The following is a 22,981-nucleotide window of genomic DNA, read 5'->3' as shown; positions in this document are numbered from 1 at the left end:
TAACTGTTGAGCTATGCACACATGGGTTTGAAAAGGATATCTCTCAAAAATAAATTATTCACGTGTTAGTTTGTCCGCTAATGTAAATAGCAAAAAAATATGCATTGACAACTTCTAAATGGTTCTTATATGTGAATTGTTTGCTTATTTTTATAATTACTTATCTCAAAAGGTTGTGGGATCATATGCATAAATAAATTCACTCCAATTCTCTAATTATTCCATCTAAGTTTTGGAAACGGGTAAATCGGAGTATTGCATTAAATTATCTATGCATGTTTAAACAAAATTCGCTAGCTTAAACAATACATAATATTTGTATCATCAATAATTGCATTATGAGTTTTTTTTTGTATATTTAATTGCGTATCGTTTTTGTTGAATAATATATAAAATACTTCGTACGACACTTTGGATAGAAAACTAGTGTAGAGCAAAAAGATTGAAGTAATTTCAAATCGGATGCATGATTTAGGGAAATTTCTTATTACTTCTTTAAAATAGAGAAAAAGACATGAACGAAAATTATGCAATCTCAAATATGAAAAGGCGAAGTCTAACATAAAAGCATTTAAAATTTTCAATTGACATAGGATGATTTCTTAAATTAAAGTATGATAAAATATCGAAATATATTTACCATGCGGAAATCCAGTAATTTAATAAACTCTACTTTCTCTCTCTTTCTCTGTTTTTTGGTTGAATAGTTAATGCATTTTGATCGGGTCCAACTAAATTTATGTAAAAATGCTGATGTGGCGTCCCCACGGGTTCCTGACATTAGCCACATTGTTTTGTTTGCCGCTTGGTAGGAAATTTAGCCAATCCATTATTACACAAGGTTTCATAATTTTCACCGTACTTTATACAATAGACAGCTATAGGTTAATATTAGATATTTTAGTATCTACACAATCGACATCAACTAGGGGTGTGCAAACCGGACCGGACCGGCCCGGACCGGCCGGGTTGGTCCGATCCTTGAGGTGGATGGTCCGGTCCCCGGTCCCAATAAATGGGATCGGTGGATGGGCGATCCGGTTCTCGGATTTCTTGTATTGGGATTGGACTCGCCCGGCCCGGACCGGACCGCCAATAATATACAATTATTTATATATAAATATACAATTGCAAAAAAAAAAATTGAAAACAAAACAGAATAATAAAAGTCCACTGTCCATTTTTTTCCCAACCTTGCACGGTCGCACTCTCCTCCTCAAGACTCTCTTTTTAGTCTTATTTTTCATCTTGTTTTTGGTCATCTTTTTTCTCTGCGGGCTTTTTTGAGTGCGGTTGGTGATGTTTTTATCATGTAATGGTTGGATTTGGTATTGAATTCGAACATTTTGGTCAAGTTCGTCGATCATAAAAGTTATAGCGAGTCGCTATGTTTTTTTACCATGGCATAGTTTATTAAGTTGACTAGATTTTCAATAGTTAGCGGTTCTACTGGGCTGGGACCGAGACCGGGCCGGGATCGGCCCGGACACGGGACCGCTGGTCCCGGTCCGGTCCTTGGTCCCGAAAATATGGGGACCGGGACTACGGTTCGGTCTTCGGTTCCATGCCGGGACCGGGACTACGGTTCGGTCTCCGGTTCCATGCCGGGACCGGACCGGCCCGGACCATGCACACCCCTAACATCAACATCATCTTTATCCCAAATTAGTTGGGATAGTATCTATACAATCAATTTACAAAAAATTTCAAATAAGAATTTTTTTGTTAGAAAAATAAGAATTTCTTTTTGTCGAAAAATAAGAATTTGAAATGGTCTCATTTTTTCAATATCCGAAATAGCCATATTAATCTTAAAGAATTGCCCAACCTCAAAGGCCGGCCAAATCCACATAACATCAAAAGCATTTTCGTTTTTTATGTTATGATTTTTATTTCTTTTTTTCCTTTTCATTTTTTTTCTCTAATGGCCGATCTCAAGCGATGATTACCGATTGACAATGCTTATAGAGAAAGTTGGGCGAGGGTTTCCCTCGTTCAATTGGGCGAAGACCACCCTCACCCCGCTGCCGTCAATGGTCACAAGCCTTGCCCGGGCAAGGTCGTCCCCCTTGCCGACAACTGCGTGGGACTGCAACAAAAGAAAAGAATAAATAAATAATTAAGAATTGTAATTATTTTTGAACAAAAATTCCCCTAAACGCTCCGAATATTTGACTAGCTGGCGAGGTCAAATCCTTGTTTGAAATTTTTGGAGTCTTTTTTGAAACTCTCATGACCTTTTATTTGAAATAAGATTCATTTTAACCCAATTTTAAGAAAATGATCGCATTGCATGTCTTTAATTTGAAAAATTTCCTCAATTTTCGCGACTTTGTGTAAAGAAATACAGCAAAAACATGAAATTACAAGAATACACAGATTATTGGAAAACACAAACGACTGTGGAAGTTTCCGTGACCGCCGGTGAATCTCAGCCGGATCCTCTTCTTCTTCCTCCGCAGGCTCGCGACGGCCAAAACCCCAAAGCGAACCTGGGGAGACAATTCAAGCCTCTTGAGCTTCGGGGAGACCTCATAGCATTCGCGTCGCCGATTACATTCCTGAAGAGTTCCGATGAAGCCGCTGCTTCTGCTGCTCCTGTCGGTTCTCGCTTCTATTCCGGCTCTTGCGTCTCCGGCGACCCCCGATTCCGAGCCCGGCGGCTTCGCCGAGTGGAAGCTCGTCACCAAGCAGAACTTCTCTTCTCAGATCAGGCACCACCCACACAGTCTCCTCCTCGTCACTCTTCCATGTAAGTTCCCTGTGACCGGACATCGTCTAAACGTCTATCATTGGAGCGCCGAGTCATTCGTCGACTGAGCTCGAGTGTTTCCAGAGCTCAGTTCAATCCTCGCACGGTTCTCTTTGTGTTAGCTTAGTTGGTAATTGGCGGTTCCTCTGTCGGAGAGTGTAATGATGCAACTTAGTAGTCGGATTTTCTCAATGCCATTTTCTTGTTGAGTTCTTCAACAGCTTCGTTTAGCACGATCGTTGATATTGATGCGCTGCAAGTTTATCCCTGCTTGGCTATTTCATTTTAAGTCAGTTCAAGTTTCGTTTCGTTAGTTTGTGTTGCAGGGGTTGATGTAGCAAACATCCTTGTGTATCTTGTATCTAGTCCGCAAGACATTAATAACTCCGCAATACCTATGCTGCAGAATCAATAGCTTCATGTTGAACTCTTTGGCTGTGTAATTCTGACTAATTATGAGGCATGGTGATTGGTGTGTGCATCTGACATGCTAGATATCTCGATTTTGAGCATTCAGTTTTGCAATGTAAACATGCAAGTTGTGGATGCTATCAGTTCAGGCGAACATCTGAATGTACAAAAATAAGTACTAACAATTCATGGACTGAATGAGCTGTATGAGCGGTGACGTCCACATATAGTTCCATGAGAAGGGTGGTTGACAGAAATGGCCTCGTTATATTACCAGTTTGTGTTGATGCATATTGTCTTTGACCTTTTTTGTCGCTTTTACTTGAAAATTATGTCTATTTTGTGCCTAGAAGTTTTATGAAGATGTGTTGGTGTCAAGATGATTTCATAAAACATCAACATGACATGCTTGGCATGATATTGAGTCACCACACCCATGACAGTCACTTGTCATATTATATTCACATGGCAATGTTGGCCTCAATTAAAGAGTCAAAATAAGTTAGGTTGTATGGGTAAAAGTAGGCCCTGCTACACTATGGCCTCTCTGTAGATCTTCATCTCAGCTTTTCACATGTAGGGTCTGGTGAGTCTCGATCACTCATGAAAGAGATTGCTCATTCGTTGCATAAAAGGAAAGAAGAATTTGGCTCCTTGAGGCTGATGTTTATGTACAAAAACGTGGAAAAGATGCTGGCGGATGCTATAGGTGCTTCCCAGGAAACAGCCATTATGTATTATCACCATTCCACATCTTACAAGTATCGTGGAAGACTTCGGGCACAGAATATATTGTCGTCACTTCATCCTTATCTGACAGTTCCTCCTGAAAATCTTCCCCTCGAACTTATCAATTTTGAACAAGACTTGAAAAGCTTCCTTGAATCGACGGACAGAGCTTTACTTCTTCTGGAATTTTGTGGATGGGCTCCAGAATTGCTGAGTAGGGGGAGGAAGAATGGTACTGAACACAGTTTTGGTTCACAGGGTATGTTTATGTTTGTTACCAATGCTAAACGAAGTGTTGTTGTTTTAAATAGATGAATTTCCTGGTTTTGACTGAACATGCTGATCGCCCGTATTAAGGTACTTTTGAATAGTCAATATTACCCGGATAATCCTTGTTGATTCTTTTTGTGCTTTAAATTATATTTGTCCGACTTGGTTTGAGACCATTACTGTGTTTTTAACCAGTCGTTGTAAGCTTTGGCCCTAGAGGCAAAGGAAGTTTGGCAATGGCGTACACTCATCCTAACATGCTGAGGGCAGCCTCTCCCAATGTTCTTTTTGGTGCTATTTGATCACAAGTTTATATGACATTTTGCCGTTCTTTTTTTTCATGGTTAAATCCCTTTTTTGTCCCCTACCTTGTAGTGCTTTTTTAATTTCCCCATCCAATTATTTCTGTAGTGGTATGGAGTCCTTTTGTTGCTATTAGTTACATGTAATTCTGAATTTGTGCGATCAAGTCCTTCCGTCGCCACTTGTTGCTTAACTCTTCAAACTTCTAATGTGGCAAAAATTGACGCGGTTGATGGTCTGGTATTCTCTCTTTCCTCTCCCTGCTGTATGGGCACCACTTGCCATTGCCATGTCAAGAACTTGACATATTAGTTGTCGGAAGGACTTGATTACGCCAAAAAAGATATAGAGACATTGCAAAACCACTGAGAGGTTAAGATGTGGACTCAGCCCTTCTTTTTAACTATTTAAATAAGTTGATTTTAAAAATTCATATCAGGCTTGTGGGGACATTGATATTTTATCCACAAACTCATATGATACACGGTTCCGAAATGTTGCCAAAGACTAATAGGACTGAACTTTACAGGGGATATTGTTCAAGTCCATGACAAGATGGACAGAATGTCAACATTTATTGGAAACAAGAAGCAGAAGGTGGCTGGTACTTTACTTGCTCTTAATATGATTTTGCTTTTTGAAAAAACAAATCAATGAGTTTCTCTAATGATCCCTACTTATTTTGGGGCAGAGTTTGGAAAATGGCGTCGCACAATGTGGAATCCAAAATGGATTCTATGGGATCACTTCTTTTGGGGAATTAAGCTCGGTCAATGATAGTTCTACCGTGGACAGCACTGAGGACGAGAGACACGGGGCAGGAGTCTCATGTAATTTCAGAGAGTTTCAACAATTTGAATCTTTCTTCTCAAAGTTCATGACAGCTGCAAGAGAGTTTTTACTGCCACCTGAGAGACATAGATTTGGCCTGATTACAAATAGATCATTACTTTTGTCATTGGAGGTTGGAGAAATTGATTCATGGTCAGCAATGATACATTATGCTGGATGTCCCAGTTGCTCAAAGTATCTCGAGAAAGAGGAAGACTTCGAGAGGTTTCTGCAGATGGAAGATCCAGCAGTTGCTGAAGTGAGTGTTCCATTAAGATGTCATCCTTGATCTTCTATAATATTCTGCACCACTTGTTGCTTTGGTTAGCCGAACGTTTAAGGTCCTTAACATATATACTAGCAGTCCTTATGACTTACACCAAGTTTATCAAGTAGAAAAGATTCCAGATGAATATAATGTATGTTAGTCATATGTAATTTTCCGGGCCTCAGAGATAGAGCTGAGTGGTGAGTTGCAGTTTTGAGCATTAGAGTTGTCACATCTTTGTTGTAGAAGGGGTAATAATAGATTCCATTCATGCTACTTGGAGACTCTTAGAGCGCGTTGAAATGCATTCTCAAGAGAGACTATGTATCATGTGCCCTATGACCGTGGCCAGGCTGAGCTAGTCCGAATTTTCAAGTGGAATGACTCACTAGTTTAGGTCAACTTCGATTCTAATGATTTTTTCTAAGAAGAGGAAAAATTTCCCAGGACTATAACTACCTTACCCTAATTTTGGTCGAGCCTTTAATTTCCTCTTGATCTACTACGTCAACTTCATTTGTGAAATAAACCTGAATATTCTGTAAAAACAGAAAGTTCTTTCTGAAACAGATACACAAGTTATGAAAGCTCAAGATACTTATTAGGGCTTTAAATATTTCTAGGCCTGCAAGACTCTCTGTGCATTGTTCATTTGTGTTTTAGTTTAGTTGCACATTTTTCCATTTTTTATTGATGTAAATACCCTTTTTATATCTTGTAGTTGGAAGATAATGAGCGTAACATAGAGCCCGCTTTACCAGCAAATAGGCCATCGATACTTCTTTTTGTGGATAGGTCATCGGACTCATCAGAAACAAGAATTAAGAGTAAGGAAGCTCTCGATGCTTTTAGAGAACTGGCACTGCGATACCATATCCCCGCTCACATGAGTGAAGAGAATAAGGAAGAGCTGGGAAAATTTTCAGCCCATTCACATTTGTCGTCAAGAAGCATGCATAGGCACCCTAAAGCATCGGGAAGTACATCACATCCTAAGTTGAAACTATACCAATCAGCTCAGAGTGTAAAATTAGGGGATAGGGTGTCTTTCATGTTAGTGAATGAGGAAAAGCATGTAACTTTGGATAAGATTGCTACTGATGTGCAAGTAAGTTCTTTGCATGAGGTTTTGGAAAATCTTCTTCAGAAAAACAAGGCAGCCAAGTTGAGCTCACTCGCCAAGAAGGCAGGCTTCCAACTTCTGTCTGATGATTTTGAGATTAAAATAGCAAATCCATTGTTGTCTCAGACAGAAATTCAGCCTAACCAGGCTTCAGTTGAAATTTCCAAGGAAGACCTTGTAAGTCAGATTGATCGGGACCAGGAGAAAGTAATGGATATTATGAGCACCTCAGCTGCAGGACTCGGGGAAAATATAAATCCCACTGGTTCAGAACCTTTGCACGACGATGAAGAGAAGAGAGACACTGCTAGTTTGAACGATGATTTAACATCTGCTGAAAGTGAGCAACCTTTTACCAATACTGAACTTGATAATCTTGAAGATATCAGAGTGGATAAAATACATCTATCGAAGGTAGATGAATCAAGGGAACAGCTGCAGCCACGAGGCTTAGAAGGTTCATTTTTCTTTTTGGATGGTAATTTCCGGCTGCTGAAGGCCTTGACTGGAGGGTTGAAGGTTCCATCCTTGGTAATAATTGATCCAATTTTGCAATGCCACTATCTGTTCTCAGATCAGACGAATTTTAGCTACACTCCACTGGCTATCTTCCTGAATGGGTATTTGAATGGAAGTCTTCTCCCGTATCAGCAATCTGAGTCTTTGATACTGATGCCTCGGGAGGCTGCTCAACCCCCATTCGTAAATTTGGATTTTCATGAGGCTGATTTTATACCACGGATAGCGGCTAAAACTTTTTATGAGCTGGTTTTTGGTTTTAATCACTCTGAGATTGGTAATGTTGCACCTGCTAGGCGGAAGGATATGTTGGTCCTGTTTAGCAATGGCTGGTGTGGATTTTGCCAGAGAATGGAAATAGTTGTTCGCGAAGTACATCGAGCTTTGAGGGGCTATATGAACATGCTATCTTGTGGGTTTCAAAATGCTCAAGCACAGTTCAGCAGTGGTGAGTATCTGCTTTCTTGCTTCTACTTCTTCTTCTTCTTAATAAATCCCCTTTTTATCACCCCTAATAGATAGAACAGAACAACTAGAAAGAAGGCATTCCCTCAAATAGTTGACTGGAGGCCTTACCCCCCAGCAAGCAAAAGAGCTTAGAGTCTAGTAAGAAATTCTTTTGTGGAAACCCCTAATTGATGCGGATTTCCCAATGGATCTGTTGATTAGGAATCTTCCTCCAACAAGCAGCTTTACACCTGACAGCTTCAATGACCTCATGAACTCAGGTGACACCTGACAGCTTTACACCTGACAGCTTTACATCTGTTCATTAGGAATCTTCTTCTTTTTTTTTTGGTCGAAGGCTTTCTTGCTTTCACTAGGCAAACTTCAGCACCATTTTCTTCTGCATCTCTTTCATCTGGCAATGGCATGCCATGAGCTGCCCAATTAAGAGCATTTTGGTGTTTTTAGTGGAAGTTTGGACATTCAAGTGCTGCTGTGTTGATTGGTCATAATTGGTCTAAGTATGTGGGTAGACCTGAGCTAATCCATGTCTTTAGGGTGGCCCCTTCAGATCTGTTTAAGCACCATAATTCAAGTGTAGAAACATCTGGTTAAGTGAATATTTGAAATAGTTTGTGCTAAAATAGAATGTTAAAAATTTCCTTCGGGGCCTATGTTTTCCTTCAACTCTGTTGGAGGTAACGCCCTCCAAACATGCCTCTGATTGGTGGGTTACAAGAATGGACATCACACACATTTAATTTTTTATTAAGTTTTCATGTGAATAATGTCCATAATTTGGAACTTACCAGTCAGTGGCATGGTTGGAGAGGGTTTGGTCCCACCCCTTTCTTCAGGCACTTGAATATACGTATATCACAACTTTTTGCAATTCACATTTGAATTGATTTATAAATGTGGTTATCATGTTTCCCTTATGATTGTTTGCTATGTCACCTAGAATTGGGGTATGAGTATCAGATATGGACATGGATTCGAGTTTTTGACCTATCTAACCTCAAAATTGACGTAATTATAATTGGCAGATTGTTAGAGAAAGCGATAGGGCTTTTTGGACATTTTACCCCATTTCTTTGCTATTACCTTGTGTTAACTTAATATATCTGGTTTATTACCTAAACCAAACAACTTAATAGCCGTGATGGTGCAATTCTATTTCGACAATAATGACACTTACATTGCACCCTTACTGTTGCTGTGACCACTCATCAGGTTTAATAGCACCTAAGAAAATAATATGATATTTGTTAGAAGTCCAACCCAAAAGATTAAGTTGATAGGTGGAGGGAGACCACATGAAAATAAAGAGCATATAGGACCCATTGTCAAGTGATGTGGGACAACAACTTCAATACCCCCTCTCACATGCAAGGCGATAACGAGCGGACGTGGAATTTGACTAATGGGGGGTGGACACACATTTGCAAAAGAAATAACACTAACTCTGATACCATATTAGAAAATCCAACCCACAAGCTTAAGCTAATAGGTGGAGGGAGACCACATGAATATAAAGAGCATATAGGACCTATTGTCAAGCGATGTGGGACAACAACTTCAACAGTATTCAACTCATAAGTGTACATTTATTGGACAGATATTACTAACTTCTCATGAAGCTCACTGGCTTTGCGCTCATGCACATGCACAAATAGAAATGCTTGCCTGCATACGTTCATACATGTCTTAGTATATTTGTTGGTTCTACCTTTAAGTATATGGGCTTTATGTATAGATGTTGAAAATCTGTTGCATTACTTGGCAAAATAATGTATAGTTATATTACCCTGCAAATTAACTGTTTTTTGGTTACTAAGATGGTGGTCGACCATTATTAGGATGTCATTATTGGTTAAGCTAAGGTATTGCTTATCGGGGCCTTGTGGAGGAACTATGTAAAATTTTCCAGTGATAAGACAGGGCGAGACTCTATTGATACTCGTCTTTTTCAGAAATGTATTTCAACTTGGTGTATATTTCGAGGGACAAAAATGTGTAACTTTTACCTAATTTAGGAAGTGCTTCATATGTGGAAGACAACACGGAGGATATGGCTCAAAAGCTTCCTCTTGTTTACTTGATGGATTGCACAATGAATGATTGCAGTCTGATTTTCAAAGCAATGAACCAGGTATGTCTTGTTTGAAGTTCATTCATTGCTTTTTTCTCGTTACCTCTACTTTTAGATGAATGATCTTGATTTTGTCTTGGTTGTTGAAATTATCGCTTAATCCTTCATCTCTGGATTTTACCTTATACTGTAATTTGGTCAACTGTTCGCATGTTTTAGGGGGTGCAAAACTGCATACGGATAGGGCATCTCTAAGAAAGTGCGTGAACTGTAAGAGCCATTATTGAAGTTTGGCGAAATTATGATGATTACCTTTGCTAGATCTAAGACTCGTCAATTTTTCCAGATCTGTTGAGCACACTAATTCATGTCATGCTGACTTGAGATAATATTTGAGTGTTGACCGTCGAACTATGAAGAGAAATGGCATATAGACCAGATCATTCGGTGGGCTCGGACTTGGACAACCTAGAGGGTAATAGCTATTGGGCCACCGAGGCCTGAGATTTCGGCATGTTTTTGGGGCCAGGTCCGCCCAGTAAATGACCAGTTTTTGGGCTAATTAAAGTTGGAAAAAGAAAAAGAAAACTCAAACAAAATATTTAAAGTGGAGGAGAGGAGAGTAGGATGGTGTATGCGGGAGATGACATTGAAAGGTGTGTGCAGGAGAGAGAGAGAGAAAGAGAGAGGAAGGAAAGGGTCGGTTTATTTTTTTTTGGGGGGCGGGGGGGCGCTCTGAAAAAGGCATATGAGTTTAGTGATGAGACAGGAGACAGAGTAGGGTGCTCGAGTCCTAATTTCTAGAAGACACTAGAACTTGTTGGTTTTTTATGATACTTTTGTTCACAATGTAAATAAATATTGAGAATGTTTTCTTATACCAAAAAGACCCTCAATCTCCAAATCACGAGCATTCTGTAGAGCGAAACATTCTAGAAGACTCATAATAAAGAAAGAAAGACCTGGTAGCATTTTCTTGTGAGGATACTACCCTGAACTTTTTTTTTTTTTAAACCACTAAAAAGGAAGGTCTGTGGAGGAGCCAGTTGCCAATTTGAACTAAACAATTCTGACTGAAGTTGACTAAGCTGAACAAAGAGTGGTGTTGTAGTTTAAAGATCAATAAGAAAAGAATGGCGAAAGTTGATGGAGCCATATTCGATGCTCAACAATCCATAAATGACCCTCAAGAATCTCAAAAGCCATTTCCTGTATTTTTGCATATTATATCGAAGATCTTAGTGTGTTAAACTTTTGTACCTTTCTATGAAAGATGTATTGGCTAAATGCTCCATATTCCATTCCATCAGACATCCGTTCCAAATCTGGATTCAGAAAACCAAAGCTGGCGTAATAATACGTTTGGGAGGGGTAAGGTGTAATTAGAGGGTTGTCCGGTTAAGTTAGCCAAAGCATAGGGCTGCATTGTAATCTTTCAAAAAGCTTTGTGAATAATTTGGAAATATCTAGTTTTTATCAAACTAGATATGATATATCTGCATCTAGACAAGCATGAGCTTTCCTTGATCCATTTGCAAAAGCAATAGAGTAGTGGTCCCAAAAAACCTAGAACAATGCTTGTGCATTCTGAATCAAAGTATATTACTCTATGATGTGTTTCCTTTGGAAAGAGTTACCGAGTTTAAGGAGTAAAATGGCAAGATGTGACTTTGGAATTCTTGTGAAAGTTTGTTTCCACACATGGATGATTCCTCTCACCTAGTTGCCGGCAGTCTTTTAGGTTCAATATGTTGACTTATACAGCTTGTTATTGCTAAGAAGTTATCAATATGGTCTGCAAATGTTCCATGACAACAAGACTCACTGTTGTAGTTTGGGATTTGCAGAGAGAACTTTACCCGGCTTTGGTGTTGTTTCCAGCAGAAAATAAAACTTCTGTGTCTTATGATGGGGATATGGCAGTTGCATCTATTGTCGAGTTCTTAGCTGACCATGGAAGTCATTCTCATAATCTCATCGAGGAGAAGGGTAATGCCTTCTTTTTCTGCACGGAGCCACCTACTGTAGGCCATCAGTGTTTATTCAATGAGGAAACTGGTTGAATTCTCAGGATGGTACCCTATTGTGAGAATTGAATAGATGCTTCTCATGAGCGTGTCCAGTTTCCGTATCTGGCTGCTTTTTGGACCATTTTACTTTCTGTCAGATATTGACCGTTTCTATTATTCTTTGAACACGGTTTCCCATTATTGCAGAAGATCCATTATTTAGTTCTACCCCCTTTCCTTCATGATATCAGCAAGTGTTGCAAAACTTTCTGGGCTATATGTTCCCTTTTCCCTTTGTTCAAAAACCTTAAGTTTGAATTATTGTTACTGTTATTCTACCTCGGTTCATCTGAATTCCTCAGAATTTACCATATTGCATGTTTATAGATTGGTCAATACGATTTATACTGACTAGAAACCTGATTTCCCTTTTTCCCTTTTTCATAGGAATCCTGTGGACACCACCGGCAAAACATGACATGGGTCAAAAGTCTTTCAGCACAACATCTAATGTGGCTCACGAGGAAAGTCTCACAGGAAAGGATCAGTTACAAGACTTTTTGCTGCAAAATAAGGCAACCGACAGAACAGTCAAGTACAGTTGGACGGAATTGCCTAAATCAAATGACCCTGATGGAGCAGCTTCCCGTGTGGTAGTGGGTTCCATCCTTGTTGCTACTGAGAAACTTCTTGGCATGCACCCATTTGATAACTCCCTGATTCTTATTGTGAAAGCTAATCAAATCACTGGGTTTCAAGGTCTGATTATTAACAAGCCTATTAGCTGGGATTTTCTGCACGAACTGGAAGAATGGTCTGAATTTCTTAAGGAGGCGCCTCTGTCACTTGGTGGGCCACTTGTGAACCGTGGATTGCCTTTAGTCAGTTTCACTCGAGTCGATAAGAACCAGTACCTGGAAATCCTACCTGGGATGCGCTTCATCGACCAGTTGGAGACGGTTAGAGAGATCAATGAACTCAGGGCGGGAAATGGATCTGTAACTGATTACTGGTTTTTCTTGGGGTATGCAAGCTGGGGTTGGGACCAACTATTCGATGAGATTGATAAAGGCGCTTGGAACATCAAGGAGGATGCAATGAAGGAATTTACTTGGCCAAGACCATGATCATTCACTTTGTACGATCTGGCTAGAAATCCTTCGAGTCAGAATAACTTTGAAAAGCCTGTTATATGAATTTCGAAAGAGCGTCTAAAAGAAGGATGCGTCTTGTCCTAGTTGTATTTCATCAGAAGTCCTCAGAGAGTTGAGGTTGGATTAAGGTTACCCCTTTCAGAGATTGTCGGTTTAAATGTACATATAGCATTCTGCTAGTTTTCAGGTATTTTTTGGGCCTACTCTAATTAAATTCTAAGGTGTTTCAAAAATTTTGTAAAACAGCTTACAAATTTCCGTTCTAACTACGAAAATTTAGTCAATTGCCAATGCGGACATAAAAGTTCATTAAGTTTCACCTTGAGCTTCAACAGACATTTCTCCACAAACCCAGAACCTGACCAAATCTCAGCTTCCCCCCACGGGATACCACGATTGACCAAGAAATGTACGGGTGGCTCTCTTTCTGGCTGGCGATACCTGTAATTTGCCCCCATACAAATCTCTTGCTACGTTTTTTGCCATGGACAAAATCAAGTATGCATACACGAGCTCAACCAGTGCAGGAACTAATGGCATGTTTAAAGGGCAGGTCAGTTGCAACCAAAAGCGCAAGCTAACTGGAACGGTCAAACAAAATAGTTGACCTATTATTAGCTTGGTGACCAAAGTCCAACCTGCCATGGTATACAAGAGAATCAGTAATTTTCGCAAAACATGCCGAAATATCCTGTTCGAGAGATCGAGACAGAGATACGGATGTTGTGCTAAATAGAAAAGATATCATCAGAGGACAGCCGCCCTACAACTGCTTGCTATTGCTAGACCATAATAAATTGCGCCAGAGGTGATGAAGTGAAACACAGCATCCCCGGAACACAAGGACTGTTCATCTCCACATGTTCTGCAGGAACCAAATTAGACACTGTAAATCCATCCATGTCACAAGAATGGATCCTATGAAAAAAAAAGGTACATCTAGAGAAAGACTTCCATCATGACTTTCCCCGAAAAAGCAATAACTGACTCGTTAAAAATATAAGACATTTCTTGCAAAGATCTTAACTAGCCCAAACAAAAGTTCCAAAAGGTACAGGAGGATCTCACTCCAGGATCCATCTAATGAAAATCAAAACCAGCATCTCAAAATGGCCACAAACTTCCAGTGAGCTGCAAGTCCAAAATGAGCAGATTAGTAGTACTATCAGATAACTCCTACAGCCTAAATAAGAATACTTCCCAATGCCCTTGAACAGAAATTCCAAGGTGCCACATCTGTAGTAAATACCACAGTATCAGTCTAAAGATTGGGGAAAAAGACAGAATTTAACACTGCTAGTACATTGCCAATTCAACTTCAACCAGAACATTATCATCTGGTACTAAGTGGAGTCCCGCAAAAACACATGGGTTATATTCATGGCTAGAAGAAGTTCCAGGGAGAACCTTTTAACGTCCTGGTGGCACCAGGGATCTTTTCATCGCTTTCTGCCACCACGTTCCCTCAGAGAAAGTGCAAGGGTTTCCCCATCTTTGATGTTGTAATGCGCAAGAGAAATATTATCCTTGAGGAAACCAGGTTTTCCACTCAATTTCTGTTTATTTGCTGGTAATTGTATCTCCCCAGCAATCTTTTCCTTCAGACTGCCCACAGTTTCGGATAAGGACTGCACCGCAATTTCCAACACCTGGCCTTTAAGATTTCCTTCGTCGAGATTGGGCACAGATACATTAATACGAGCAGGGCCCTGCAACAATTCCAATCAAAGAATGTCAATCAGTCCATGGACATCAAAATTCGAATACAAATATAGAGAATCAGAAAATAATAGGTAGCAACAGAGAAATGCAAAAACAACAAAGGTCACATACTGGATTTTGGGCCAGAAACTGATCCTCCGGAATAAGGGCAGTGTCATCAAGCTTCTGCCTCTTTGGCTCTGGCTCTTCTGGAAGAGGTGGAGGTGCCTCCTCAGGAGGTGGGGGTGGAGCAATTCCCTGTGACGAAGGAGGCGGTGGTGGCGGCGGCATCATGGGCAAACCAGTTGGGGGAACAGGCATGGGGACAAAAGGTCGCGGAACCGGCATGGGTGTAAATTGAGATCCAGGAGGAGGTGGTGCAGGAAGTCCAGATGGATTCATAGATAAATGATGTGGCATAGGTGGCCCATTAACCATCATGGGCTGCTGTCCAGAAGTCATGGGCATTGGAGGTGGTGGTGGACGAACTGGAGATACCATTGGCATACCTGGAGGCCTGGGAGGAGGCACCGGAAATGCACCGCTAGTTTGCGCAGTATATTGGACTGGGTTTGGAGGGACACGAGGAAGATTCAAGGCAAGTCCCGGAGGAGGAGGGAGAGGGCGAATAGATGGAAGCATAGGCCTTGGTGGAGGAGCAGCAGGACCAGGAAGAGTCCTTGCATCATTTCCAGCATCATTCTGTTCGTCCATGTTAGCATTCTGAGACAAAGCTTGATTTGCAGTGCGTCCAATGCTGCCAGTATGACCATCCCATATAACCTGCTTTGGTTGCTCATCTTTCTTCTTTTCAATTTCAGCCTTCACTGCATTAGAAACTTCTTCCTCAGTCGTACCAAAAATGTCCGGACGAGTCCTTGCAAGTCCAACGATATTCCTAGATATTTCATCATCCTGAGCAAGAGTAGTCTCCCTAATCTTGGCGAACATTCTCTCTTTCTGTTCCTTGTACTTTGGATCAATTAGAGAAATTCTCATGTGTTCCGACATTTCATTAATCAGGATCAGTTCACCAGTAATAGGGGAAACAACAAATTTGGTTGGGTCTCTCTCAGCAGGTATTCTCTCTTCTGGTCTCTTCCAATTCTTTACTATTCTCATAGGTGGTTCCTCCTCATTGTCCCTGGCCACAATCTTCCTCTCATCATCATTTTCTTCAATGCTAGCTGCCCTCATACCCTCTTCAACAAGTTGTACCTCCTCCTCATCCATTTCCATTTCCACCTCCCTTCCAGGCTCAACCATCTCTTCCTCTTCCAGATTAGACATCTTACTTCTCCGTATAACCTCTTCAATAGTCATTGGAGGTGGAAGGTCTTCATCTTCATCATCTGCAAAATCTATGGTCTCGACCACAACAAAATCATGCCAATCTATCATAGCCATTTGCATCCTCTCTTGCTCAATCTCATCTTCTGCCCTTTGCCTTGCCTGCTCTTGAGATCGTTCCCATTCTAGCCGATGCAAACACCTTTCCAGCACAGTTGTCATATCCGCAACACTCTTCTGAAGCTTATCTGTCAACCCCTTTGGAGGCATCAGCACCTTTGAATAGGCATCAGCCAGTGCAGTGAAGAACATAAACATACTATGAGTAGGCTTGAGAAAATGAAACTGAGGATTGTTTATTTCCCTGCTAGTCAACCCGGTTAAGAATGACTTCCCATTTCTAGCCACAAACTGCGCTGTGAGCTTTATAATGTCGAGTTCTTCCCCAGTAATACCCTCAGGAAGCCGGACAGTGTATTGTTCTGTCTCTGGAGGCTCAAGAACTTTACGTACAGGTTTCAACTGGGCTAAGATGTCTGATTGAATCGACTCTGCTGTAGCCTGCACTACAGGGGCAGCTGGAACTGACTCAGATACAGCAGAATCTGCAGGCTGAGGTGTCTGCTGTGCTGAAGCCTGAGTCTGGGCCCGAAATTCAGATAATCTATGCTGGTAATATGCATGGTAAGGGTCAGAGGAGTTCAAAAAATTGAACTTTGCATTGCCAGCATTGTTTGCGATAATCCTTCTCTCAAATTCAGGTCCATTCTTTGCAACAAATTGAGCTGTTTTGTCGACAATGTTCTTGATGTCTGGAGGAGGATGTATAATTCCGATTGTCCTTGTGTGGGTAGCAACTGAAGCAGGCGTAGCTTTACTCTTGTCCTCATTTTCTGTTTTATCCTCCTCCTGCTCCTCCGGCAATTGAGATGGAGGAAGAGGACCAAGATTTCCATCAGAAGGTGGGGCAGGAAGGGGCAAAATAGGTGTTGCACCCAACATTGTCACCTTGACTAATAGTTTACTCTTAAGTAGTAGATAACAAGAAGGAAATGCGTTAACAAGTTCCACACCTTTTGCTCAAAAGGATCTCAATTGACCTGAAAAATTTTCCAAACACGGAAGAGCAAGAAATTAGAGGATAATCACGATTGATACAGGCAAGAGTTGCCACCAGATCACGAGGAGGAAAAGTGTAATCAAACGTAGATAAGACATCAAAACAGTATGTCGTCATCACCAAAGTCCGCAAAATATAACCTCATTTTCCAGTATAAAAATCCAGCCAATAGAGCCTCTTAGACAGACCTATAAAGTGAAATGGCTTGCCAAGAACTGTACACTTCCATTTGAGCAGAATCTTTTTATAACTAGCAAATAAGTAATTCACTAGTCCCAAGGTACAAGGGGAGCAGACACATCTGTTTAGAGAAACAAATCTAGAAAGCCAGGACTACAGGCAACGTGGCACAGAGAGAACATTCTCACGGTTGACTGGCGGTACACGAGATAGTATGACTGGTAATGTCTGGGTGCATGGTACTCGTATCAATTATAATCCCACTATAAAGGCACCGCACCCCTATTCTCTCTATCCAAACAACATGTCTGTCGCCCAAGAACCGGAGCGCTAATCAACCCGTTGAACACAAACCGCAGTCCCTTCAAAACTTTTCGTTCAAACACACATTTGGGAATCTTAAAAACTCTGTGGAGCATAGGCTCAACAAAATTCATCCAGTAATACACACACCATACACAGAAAAGGAAGACCCTAAAATTTCCCCGCCCTGTGCATCGCATATTTCACCACCAGGCACCAAGCCCTCCCGCCGTCCCCGCCCCAAATCACCGCGCCGTCCTCACTCCTTCAAGCGGCACTAGTGCCGCGTAGCCATCGCTATAACCAGATCGACAGCTCGTAATTGCCTCGGTCGTCCACAGAACTCGAATTCACCGAACCCAATAGAAAAAACCCACTAAAACCTAGAGTCTCTTAACTTACCCCGAACCACGGAGAGACATCTCCAGCCGCCCCTCACAGCCGAACGAAACACTCCGTTCCGACAAAGCTGAGCCCGTCGTCCCACAACGCCTCGTAACGGAAAACAGAGATGAAACAGCGAAATGAACCAGGAACACACCTGTAGCGGCGGAGACACGGCCGGTACAGTCGCCGGAGGCAGGAAGGGCGAAAGGGACGGGGAGGCGAATCGATCGTCGAGCTCTCCAGTATTATCGCCCCAATTGCCCAATCGGAATAAGCCCTAATTCCCTCGAGATCGACTTATATGTGCCGCTTTAACGCCAAGGGCGGCATTCGGACCAAAGCCGAGGGCGGTAGAGAGAGAATTTTTCCTTTTTTTTTTTTTTTTTTACATAGTTGGAAGATGAAGGGCACAACATTGCTGGAGTAGAATTTTTTTTACCTAAAGAAAGAGAATCTTTTTCATTTCCGTACTTTTTTGGTTTTTTTTGTGAAATAGTTGGAAGATTAAGGATACAAATGACAACACTCCTAGAATACAACAAAAAAATCGATTTGATAATGTAAATTAGTTACGCAATTTTATTTATCTACTTTTAGAGCATTTTTTAACTTCAGAAGTAATTAAAGAAGTAAAAAAAAAAAAAATTAAGAACATGTGATAAAGCGGGCAGTTTTCCTTCCTTACATTTCTGTCCCTCCTGTCGTCGCCTTCCGTTTTTTTTCCTTACAGAAGTGTTCTCGAGGGAGCGAGGGGGCGCTCCCTTCCTGCCTCCCTCTTCTCTATATTTCTTTAGATCTTCCCATCCTTCTTCTTCTTCTTCTTCTTCTTCTTCTTATATAAATTTCTTCGTTAATTTCGTGGACGAGTGATCGACATTTAAGCTCTCCAAAGGTTGAAGCATGAGTGCCTTGAAAGAATCAGCTTTCCATAATTGCTCGCTCCGGGTTCGAGTGCTTGCTCTAGGTTGTCAAGGCTTCGACAATTCTCAAAGTTTTTTCTCTATCAATCGGCTTATTTGAAATTAATTTTGTGATCAACTAGTATCCTTTTACGGTTATTCTCTCCCGATCTAGATATAAATCTAGAATTTATAAGGCGTTTTTTGTACTTTCTCAACCTATTTGTGTTGCTCGTCTTATATGGTGATGGTGCTGGAGACGATGAACCTAGGTTCGCATTGCCTTTTGACAAAGCCGTAGCTATTAAAAAGATTTCTTGGTGTGAGCTCATCACTAATGATCATATGAGATTCAATGATCGGCCGTCGATTGTGCTTAGATGAAATGACGGATCTATTCTTGAAGAACGAGAGAGCTTCTTCAAGCTAGACCAAGTTGATTCACTTTTCATATTTACTTGCTTTGTGGGTCTAGCCTGAAGAAACTATAAAAGCCCTATGACGGTTCACTGTGGAGCGAGACTCACTGCTTTTCTGTCTTTGGGAAGTATGAACCACACCTCAATTTGTAACCTAATGAACTTGTCGTTGCTGCCAATGGAGGCAACTCGGTGGCTGTTGAAGCTCATTTACCATGTTGCCTTTAATGCTGTTGATGGAGAACTTGTTGCTGTGAGTTTTCGAGCCGTGGCTGTACCGGTAAGTTCTCACCGACGGAGTAAGCCTTGAAATGAGTCGCGCCAGTGGAGCCGTTTCGCACCGTAGGTGGTGGAGTCCTTGTTGGAGTAGGTGGGGAAGTTGGAGTGTCGGTAGTGCCTCTCTCTGGTGGTTGATGGCAAGTCCAGGAAGCAAAGCAACAGCGCCGCGACACAGAAGGACGGGAGGTGGGCAGAGATGGCGGCTCGGGCGGCAATGCCGCTTGGCGAACCCGGCCGCGTCGACAAGCATCGGAATTGGGCCCTATTACTAGAAAGCATGAAACTATTGTAGCAAAGTCTAGGAAATATTTCAATCTTTGAATTGTTCCTAAATATTTTAATAAAGTGGATTTTGACACGCATGCCCTGCCCTTCCCTCTATAAACGGCCGCTTACAGAAGGGAAAATCGAAAGAATAAAAAAGGGGGTGAAGATTTATTTATTATACCACCGAAATAAGAAGATAATGTTCCCTCCATGTCTCGCTCTTCACTCTGGTCACATGGCAACCGCCACGTATTCTTCTTCTTCGTCTTCCCTGTTCTGTCGCTTCCATGATACGGGAGGTAATCATCACCAGAAGCCCAAGAGCCGAAGCTTCCATCTTTTTTTCTTTCTGATCGAATCCCACTTTCAGTTTTATGCTCAATGAACATCTTCTTCAGAAGTTTCAGAAACTGATATCATCAAAGAAAATGAAGAGAAGTTAGGGAAATCCAGCTTCATTCTCTGAATCTCTCCATTTCTCCCTTGTAGGAAAATGGCATCCTCCTCCGGTGAGCAAGCGAAGGAACATCGACGCCTCCGTAAGTCCGTGGCTTGTTCTCGAGTATGAAGCTGTGAATAACTGTGTCGAAACTTGAAAGTAGTTTCGACGGGTGATCTCGATTTTAACCGAGGAGAAACACTGTTGTGTTGGTCCTGGTGAAAAAGAGAATTGATAATAATCCTACGTCCTTGTCAATTAGTGGCAATTTAATCAGGGTTCTTTTCTTCCCCGCTATACTTGCGAAGCTTCGAAAGAGCTAGCTTGTCTCCAGAAAATGCATGCAGCTTTTCGGGGTTGATAACTTTTCTTGGAATTCTTCAGATCCAGTGTACTTGTTTCTTGAGCTACTGCTTGGAAATGGCTCTTCTCTTTGCAATGATGTTGTTGGTGCTGTTGCTATTCTTCTTTGTTTCTGGAATTTTGGATCGTGGGTATTTTTCTGTTGGTCATCATTAGTAAGCAGTAAGCTCAAGGTCTATGAGCTAGTTTGGAAAAAAACAAAAGGGTTGTTTCTGTATTGTAAATATGATTAAACTCGAGTTTCTCGGGCATAGTTCTGGCCATGTAAGGCGATGAACGAGCGAGCGTTGAGTCTCTCCCTATTCATAACTAGTCTCGCAAGGTGTTACTTGCAACAAAATCGATATCGGACCGTGTTGTCCTAGATCAACTTGGAGAGCGGTTAAGACTCCAATGGCTGCCTTAGTTCTACTTGTTTTGAGACTTTCACATGAGAATCCTTCATAATGTTTATATTCTCCGATGATTGCCTGGTGCAGATTTCAAGAAGAAGTCAAAAAGGGCCACGCCATCTGATCACGATCGGTACCTCGGACAGAAGGTGGCATGGCCAATGGACCTGCAATTATGTCGTCTCTCTCCGAGACTTGAGGTTATCGGATTTGGTCGAAGATGAGCAGAAAGACGCCAAAGTGCTCATCAACCTCAGCATAGAGAAGGTGCAATCTTCTCTTCCTTTTCTGTCGGAAATTGCTCGTGGTGGTCAATAAGTCTGTTACACGACGGTGGCAATTGACAACTTCTTTCATTTTGTTCGTCTCCTTTTCTGTCGGAAATCGCTCTTACCGGTGGCGAATACAGTTTTCTTATCTTACTTTTCGTCTCTTTTTTGGACAGCATGCCGGCTTCGGCTTATCAATCGACGGGAGGATCACTACATCTTTCACCAGAAAATGCAGTAATTGCTCTTCCCCCTATTGCAGAGAGGTAAGAATTTTCGATTATACACAAGCAGATAAAGGAAGCAAGTTAGAACACAATGGACCAACTCTCTCCTACCTAGTTCAAATCGAACTTGTCCTACTGCCACATTACCTTATAGAATCGGCGCCTACTGTGTTTGTGATCTTTCTTTCTCCTTGTTCAGCAGATGAATACAAGTTTCAATGTTTGGATTCTGACATCTCATAGAGTCGGTCATGCGACCGAACTTCCCGAGATCGGAGGAGATGATCCATCATTAAGTCTCTCAAACCCTCCTCTCTCTCTCGCGCGCTCTCTCTCTCTCTAACACACGTGTTTCGACAGGTCATTTATGTCAAACCTGGATATGAAGCGCATCTTGATCAACTTATTCGAGACACTCTTCGGCTTACTACCTCGGTCAAAGTATGGATTCAACTTGAAGAATAATTGTCCAAATTTTACCTTCTGACATGTCTGATCATACATTAAAGAGCAGGAGCCCAAGGCCATACGGATTTTAAAGAAGATTTCTACGTGTACATGAACAAGCGGCAAATGTGTTTCTAAAGCCCATTTGGTAATTCTCCTTCTTTGTTCCATTTGCAGGATACATGCTCAGAATCATGTGAGAAATCCGAGCCTACACTCCAGTGTAAGTGCTTTGGACTGCACATCAGCTTACTTTGAGTCGGGGCTTCAAAGCCGGAGGAGTCCTCGGAAAGGGCAAGATCCGGTTCGCAGGACGAAACCGGGTCAAACCCAGTCCCGATTCCGAATACTTTACCAGAACAAAGTGAACCGCACAATTAAACCAGTTCAAGATCAGCCGGTTCGACTGGTTAGTCCAGTCGGAGATTGAATGCTTCGCGCCTTGAGTTGATTTGGAAGAACTTTTTCTTGTGTGCAGATATTGGTGGTCCAAAAGCTGCTTCGGTTGAGAAGAGGTGGTGCAGACTCTTGGAGCTGAAGAACACGAATCGTTGACCGATAAATGACAGTTTAATCTATTTCTTACCATAAGAAGTATACTGTACATGACTTTAGCAGACACCTTGTCGATTTCCCCTTGCCCTAATCCTGCCTGTAGAGAGATTGAGGACCCATTATGTGAAAACGTGATTATTACCTAACATTTTGTGTTAATAGGTTGCAATAAAAGGTTCTTTCTCGAATAAATCATGCTTTTGATTCCTGTTCTCGTTTTCCATACTACGTTTGAGCATTCGGATTTCTAGTTATGATAAGACTAGATAGTATAATATGAGAAATTCAAGAATTTTGTCATATCTAAGCTATTTTTTGTTGAACTGGCGATGTAAAGCTAGATAAGTAGAAGCAAGACACAATTGAGATCGACTCTGTTTTGCTAAAACATCATAATGGTTTAGAAATTATTCACTAATGAGTTCGAATGAGTGAGTTATTGCTGACCGGAGGTTTGTACCATCTAAATTTGAGCACGATATCGATCAAGCAAACCCAGTAGAACCGGGGGTTTTGATTTAGAGTTAAATCCTTTA

The 22,981-nt window shown here is 41.4% G+C and overlaps 3 protein-coding genes across 11 annotated transcripts; 2 read left to right on the top strand and 1 right to left on the bottom strand.

Annotated features, from left to right (window-relative positions):
- The first annotated feature begins 2,342 nt into the window (after positions 1-2,342).
- Positions 2,343-13,079, top strand: LOC115738296. Of its 4 annotated transcripts, none has more exons than XM_048283815.1 (8): positions 2,343-2,752; positions 3,730-4,151; positions 4,995-5,062; positions 5,157-5,555; positions 6,286-7,654; positions 9,690-9,805; positions 11,593-11,734; positions 12,202-13,079. In XM_048283815.1, the coding sequence occupies exons 1-8, from the start codon at positions 2,358-2,360 to the stop codon at positions 12,879-12,881; spliced, it is 3,591 nt and encodes a 1,196-aa protein (XP_048139772.1). In that variant the 5' UTR covers positions 2,343-2,357; the 3' UTR covers positions 12,882-13,079. The 4 variants fall into 4 exon arrangements, with proteins under 4 accessions (XP_048139772.1, XP_048139774.1, XP_030526751.1 ...); XM_030670891.2 differs by having other exon boundaries at positions 2,441-2,752; positions 3,744-4,151; positions 12,202-13,076; XM_048283817.1 differs by lacking the exon at positions 12,202-13,079 and having other exon boundaries at positions 11,500-11,618.
- A 90-nt stretch (positions 13,080-13,169) lies between these two features.
- LOC115738298 (probable splicing factor 3A subunit 1) lies at positions 13,170-18,209 on the bottom strand. 5 transcript variants are annotated; one of them, XM_048283818.1, is made up of 4 exons: positions 18,044-18,209; positions 14,742-16,999; positions 14,316-14,617; positions 13,170-13,546 (listed from the first exon to the last, which is right to left on the bottom strand). In XM_048283818.1, the coding sequence occupies exons 2-3, from the start codon at positions 16,899-16,901 to the stop codon at positions 14,348-14,350; spliced, it is 2,430 nt and encodes an 809-aa protein (XP_048139775.1). In that variant the 5' UTR covers positions 16,902-16,999; positions 18,044-18,209; the 3' UTR covers positions 13,170-13,546; positions 14,316-14,347. The 5 variants fall into 5 exon arrangements, with proteins under 5 accessions (XP_048139775.1, XP_030526757.1, XP_030526758.1 ...); XM_030670897.2 differs by lacking the exon at positions 13,170-13,546 and adding an exon at positions 13,556-14,144; XM_030670898.2 differs by lacking the exon at positions 13,170-13,546 and adding an exon at positions 13,556-14,039.
- Positions 18,210-19,915: 1,706 nt separating this feature from the next.
- Positions 19,916-22,655, top strand: LOC115738303 (large ribosomal RNA subunit accumulation protein YCED homolog 2, chloroplastic). Of its 2 annotated transcripts, none has more exons than XM_030670908.2 (8): positions 19,916-20,052; positions 20,243-20,292; positions 21,035-21,214; positions 21,393-21,482; positions 21,646-21,735; positions 21,804-21,884; positions 22,068-22,113; positions 22,369-22,655. In XM_030670908.2, the coding sequence occupies exons 1-8, from the start codon at positions 19,953-19,955 to the stop codon at positions 22,443-22,445; spliced, it is 714 nt and encodes a 237-aa protein (XP_030526768.1). In that variant the 5' UTR covers positions 19,916-19,952; the 3' UTR covers positions 22,446-22,655. The 2 variants fall into 2 exon arrangements, with proteins under 2 accessions (XP_030526768.1, XP_030526766.1); XM_030670906.2 differs by having other exon boundaries at positions 21,643-21,735.
- Positions 22,656-22,981: the final 326 nt, after the last annotated feature.

This window comes from Rhodamnia argentea, chromosome 8, assembly GCF_020921035.1.
Source record: "Rhodamnia argentea isolate NSW1041297 chromosome 8, ASM2092103v1, whole genome shotgun sequence".
Taxonomy (NCBI): Eukaryota; Viridiplantae; Streptophyta; class Magnoliopsida; order Myrtales; family Myrtaceae; genus Rhodamnia; species Rhodamnia argentea.
The sequence above is the reverse complement of the archived record's forward strand: the minus strand, read 5'-3'. Positions and strand labels throughout refer to the sequence as shown.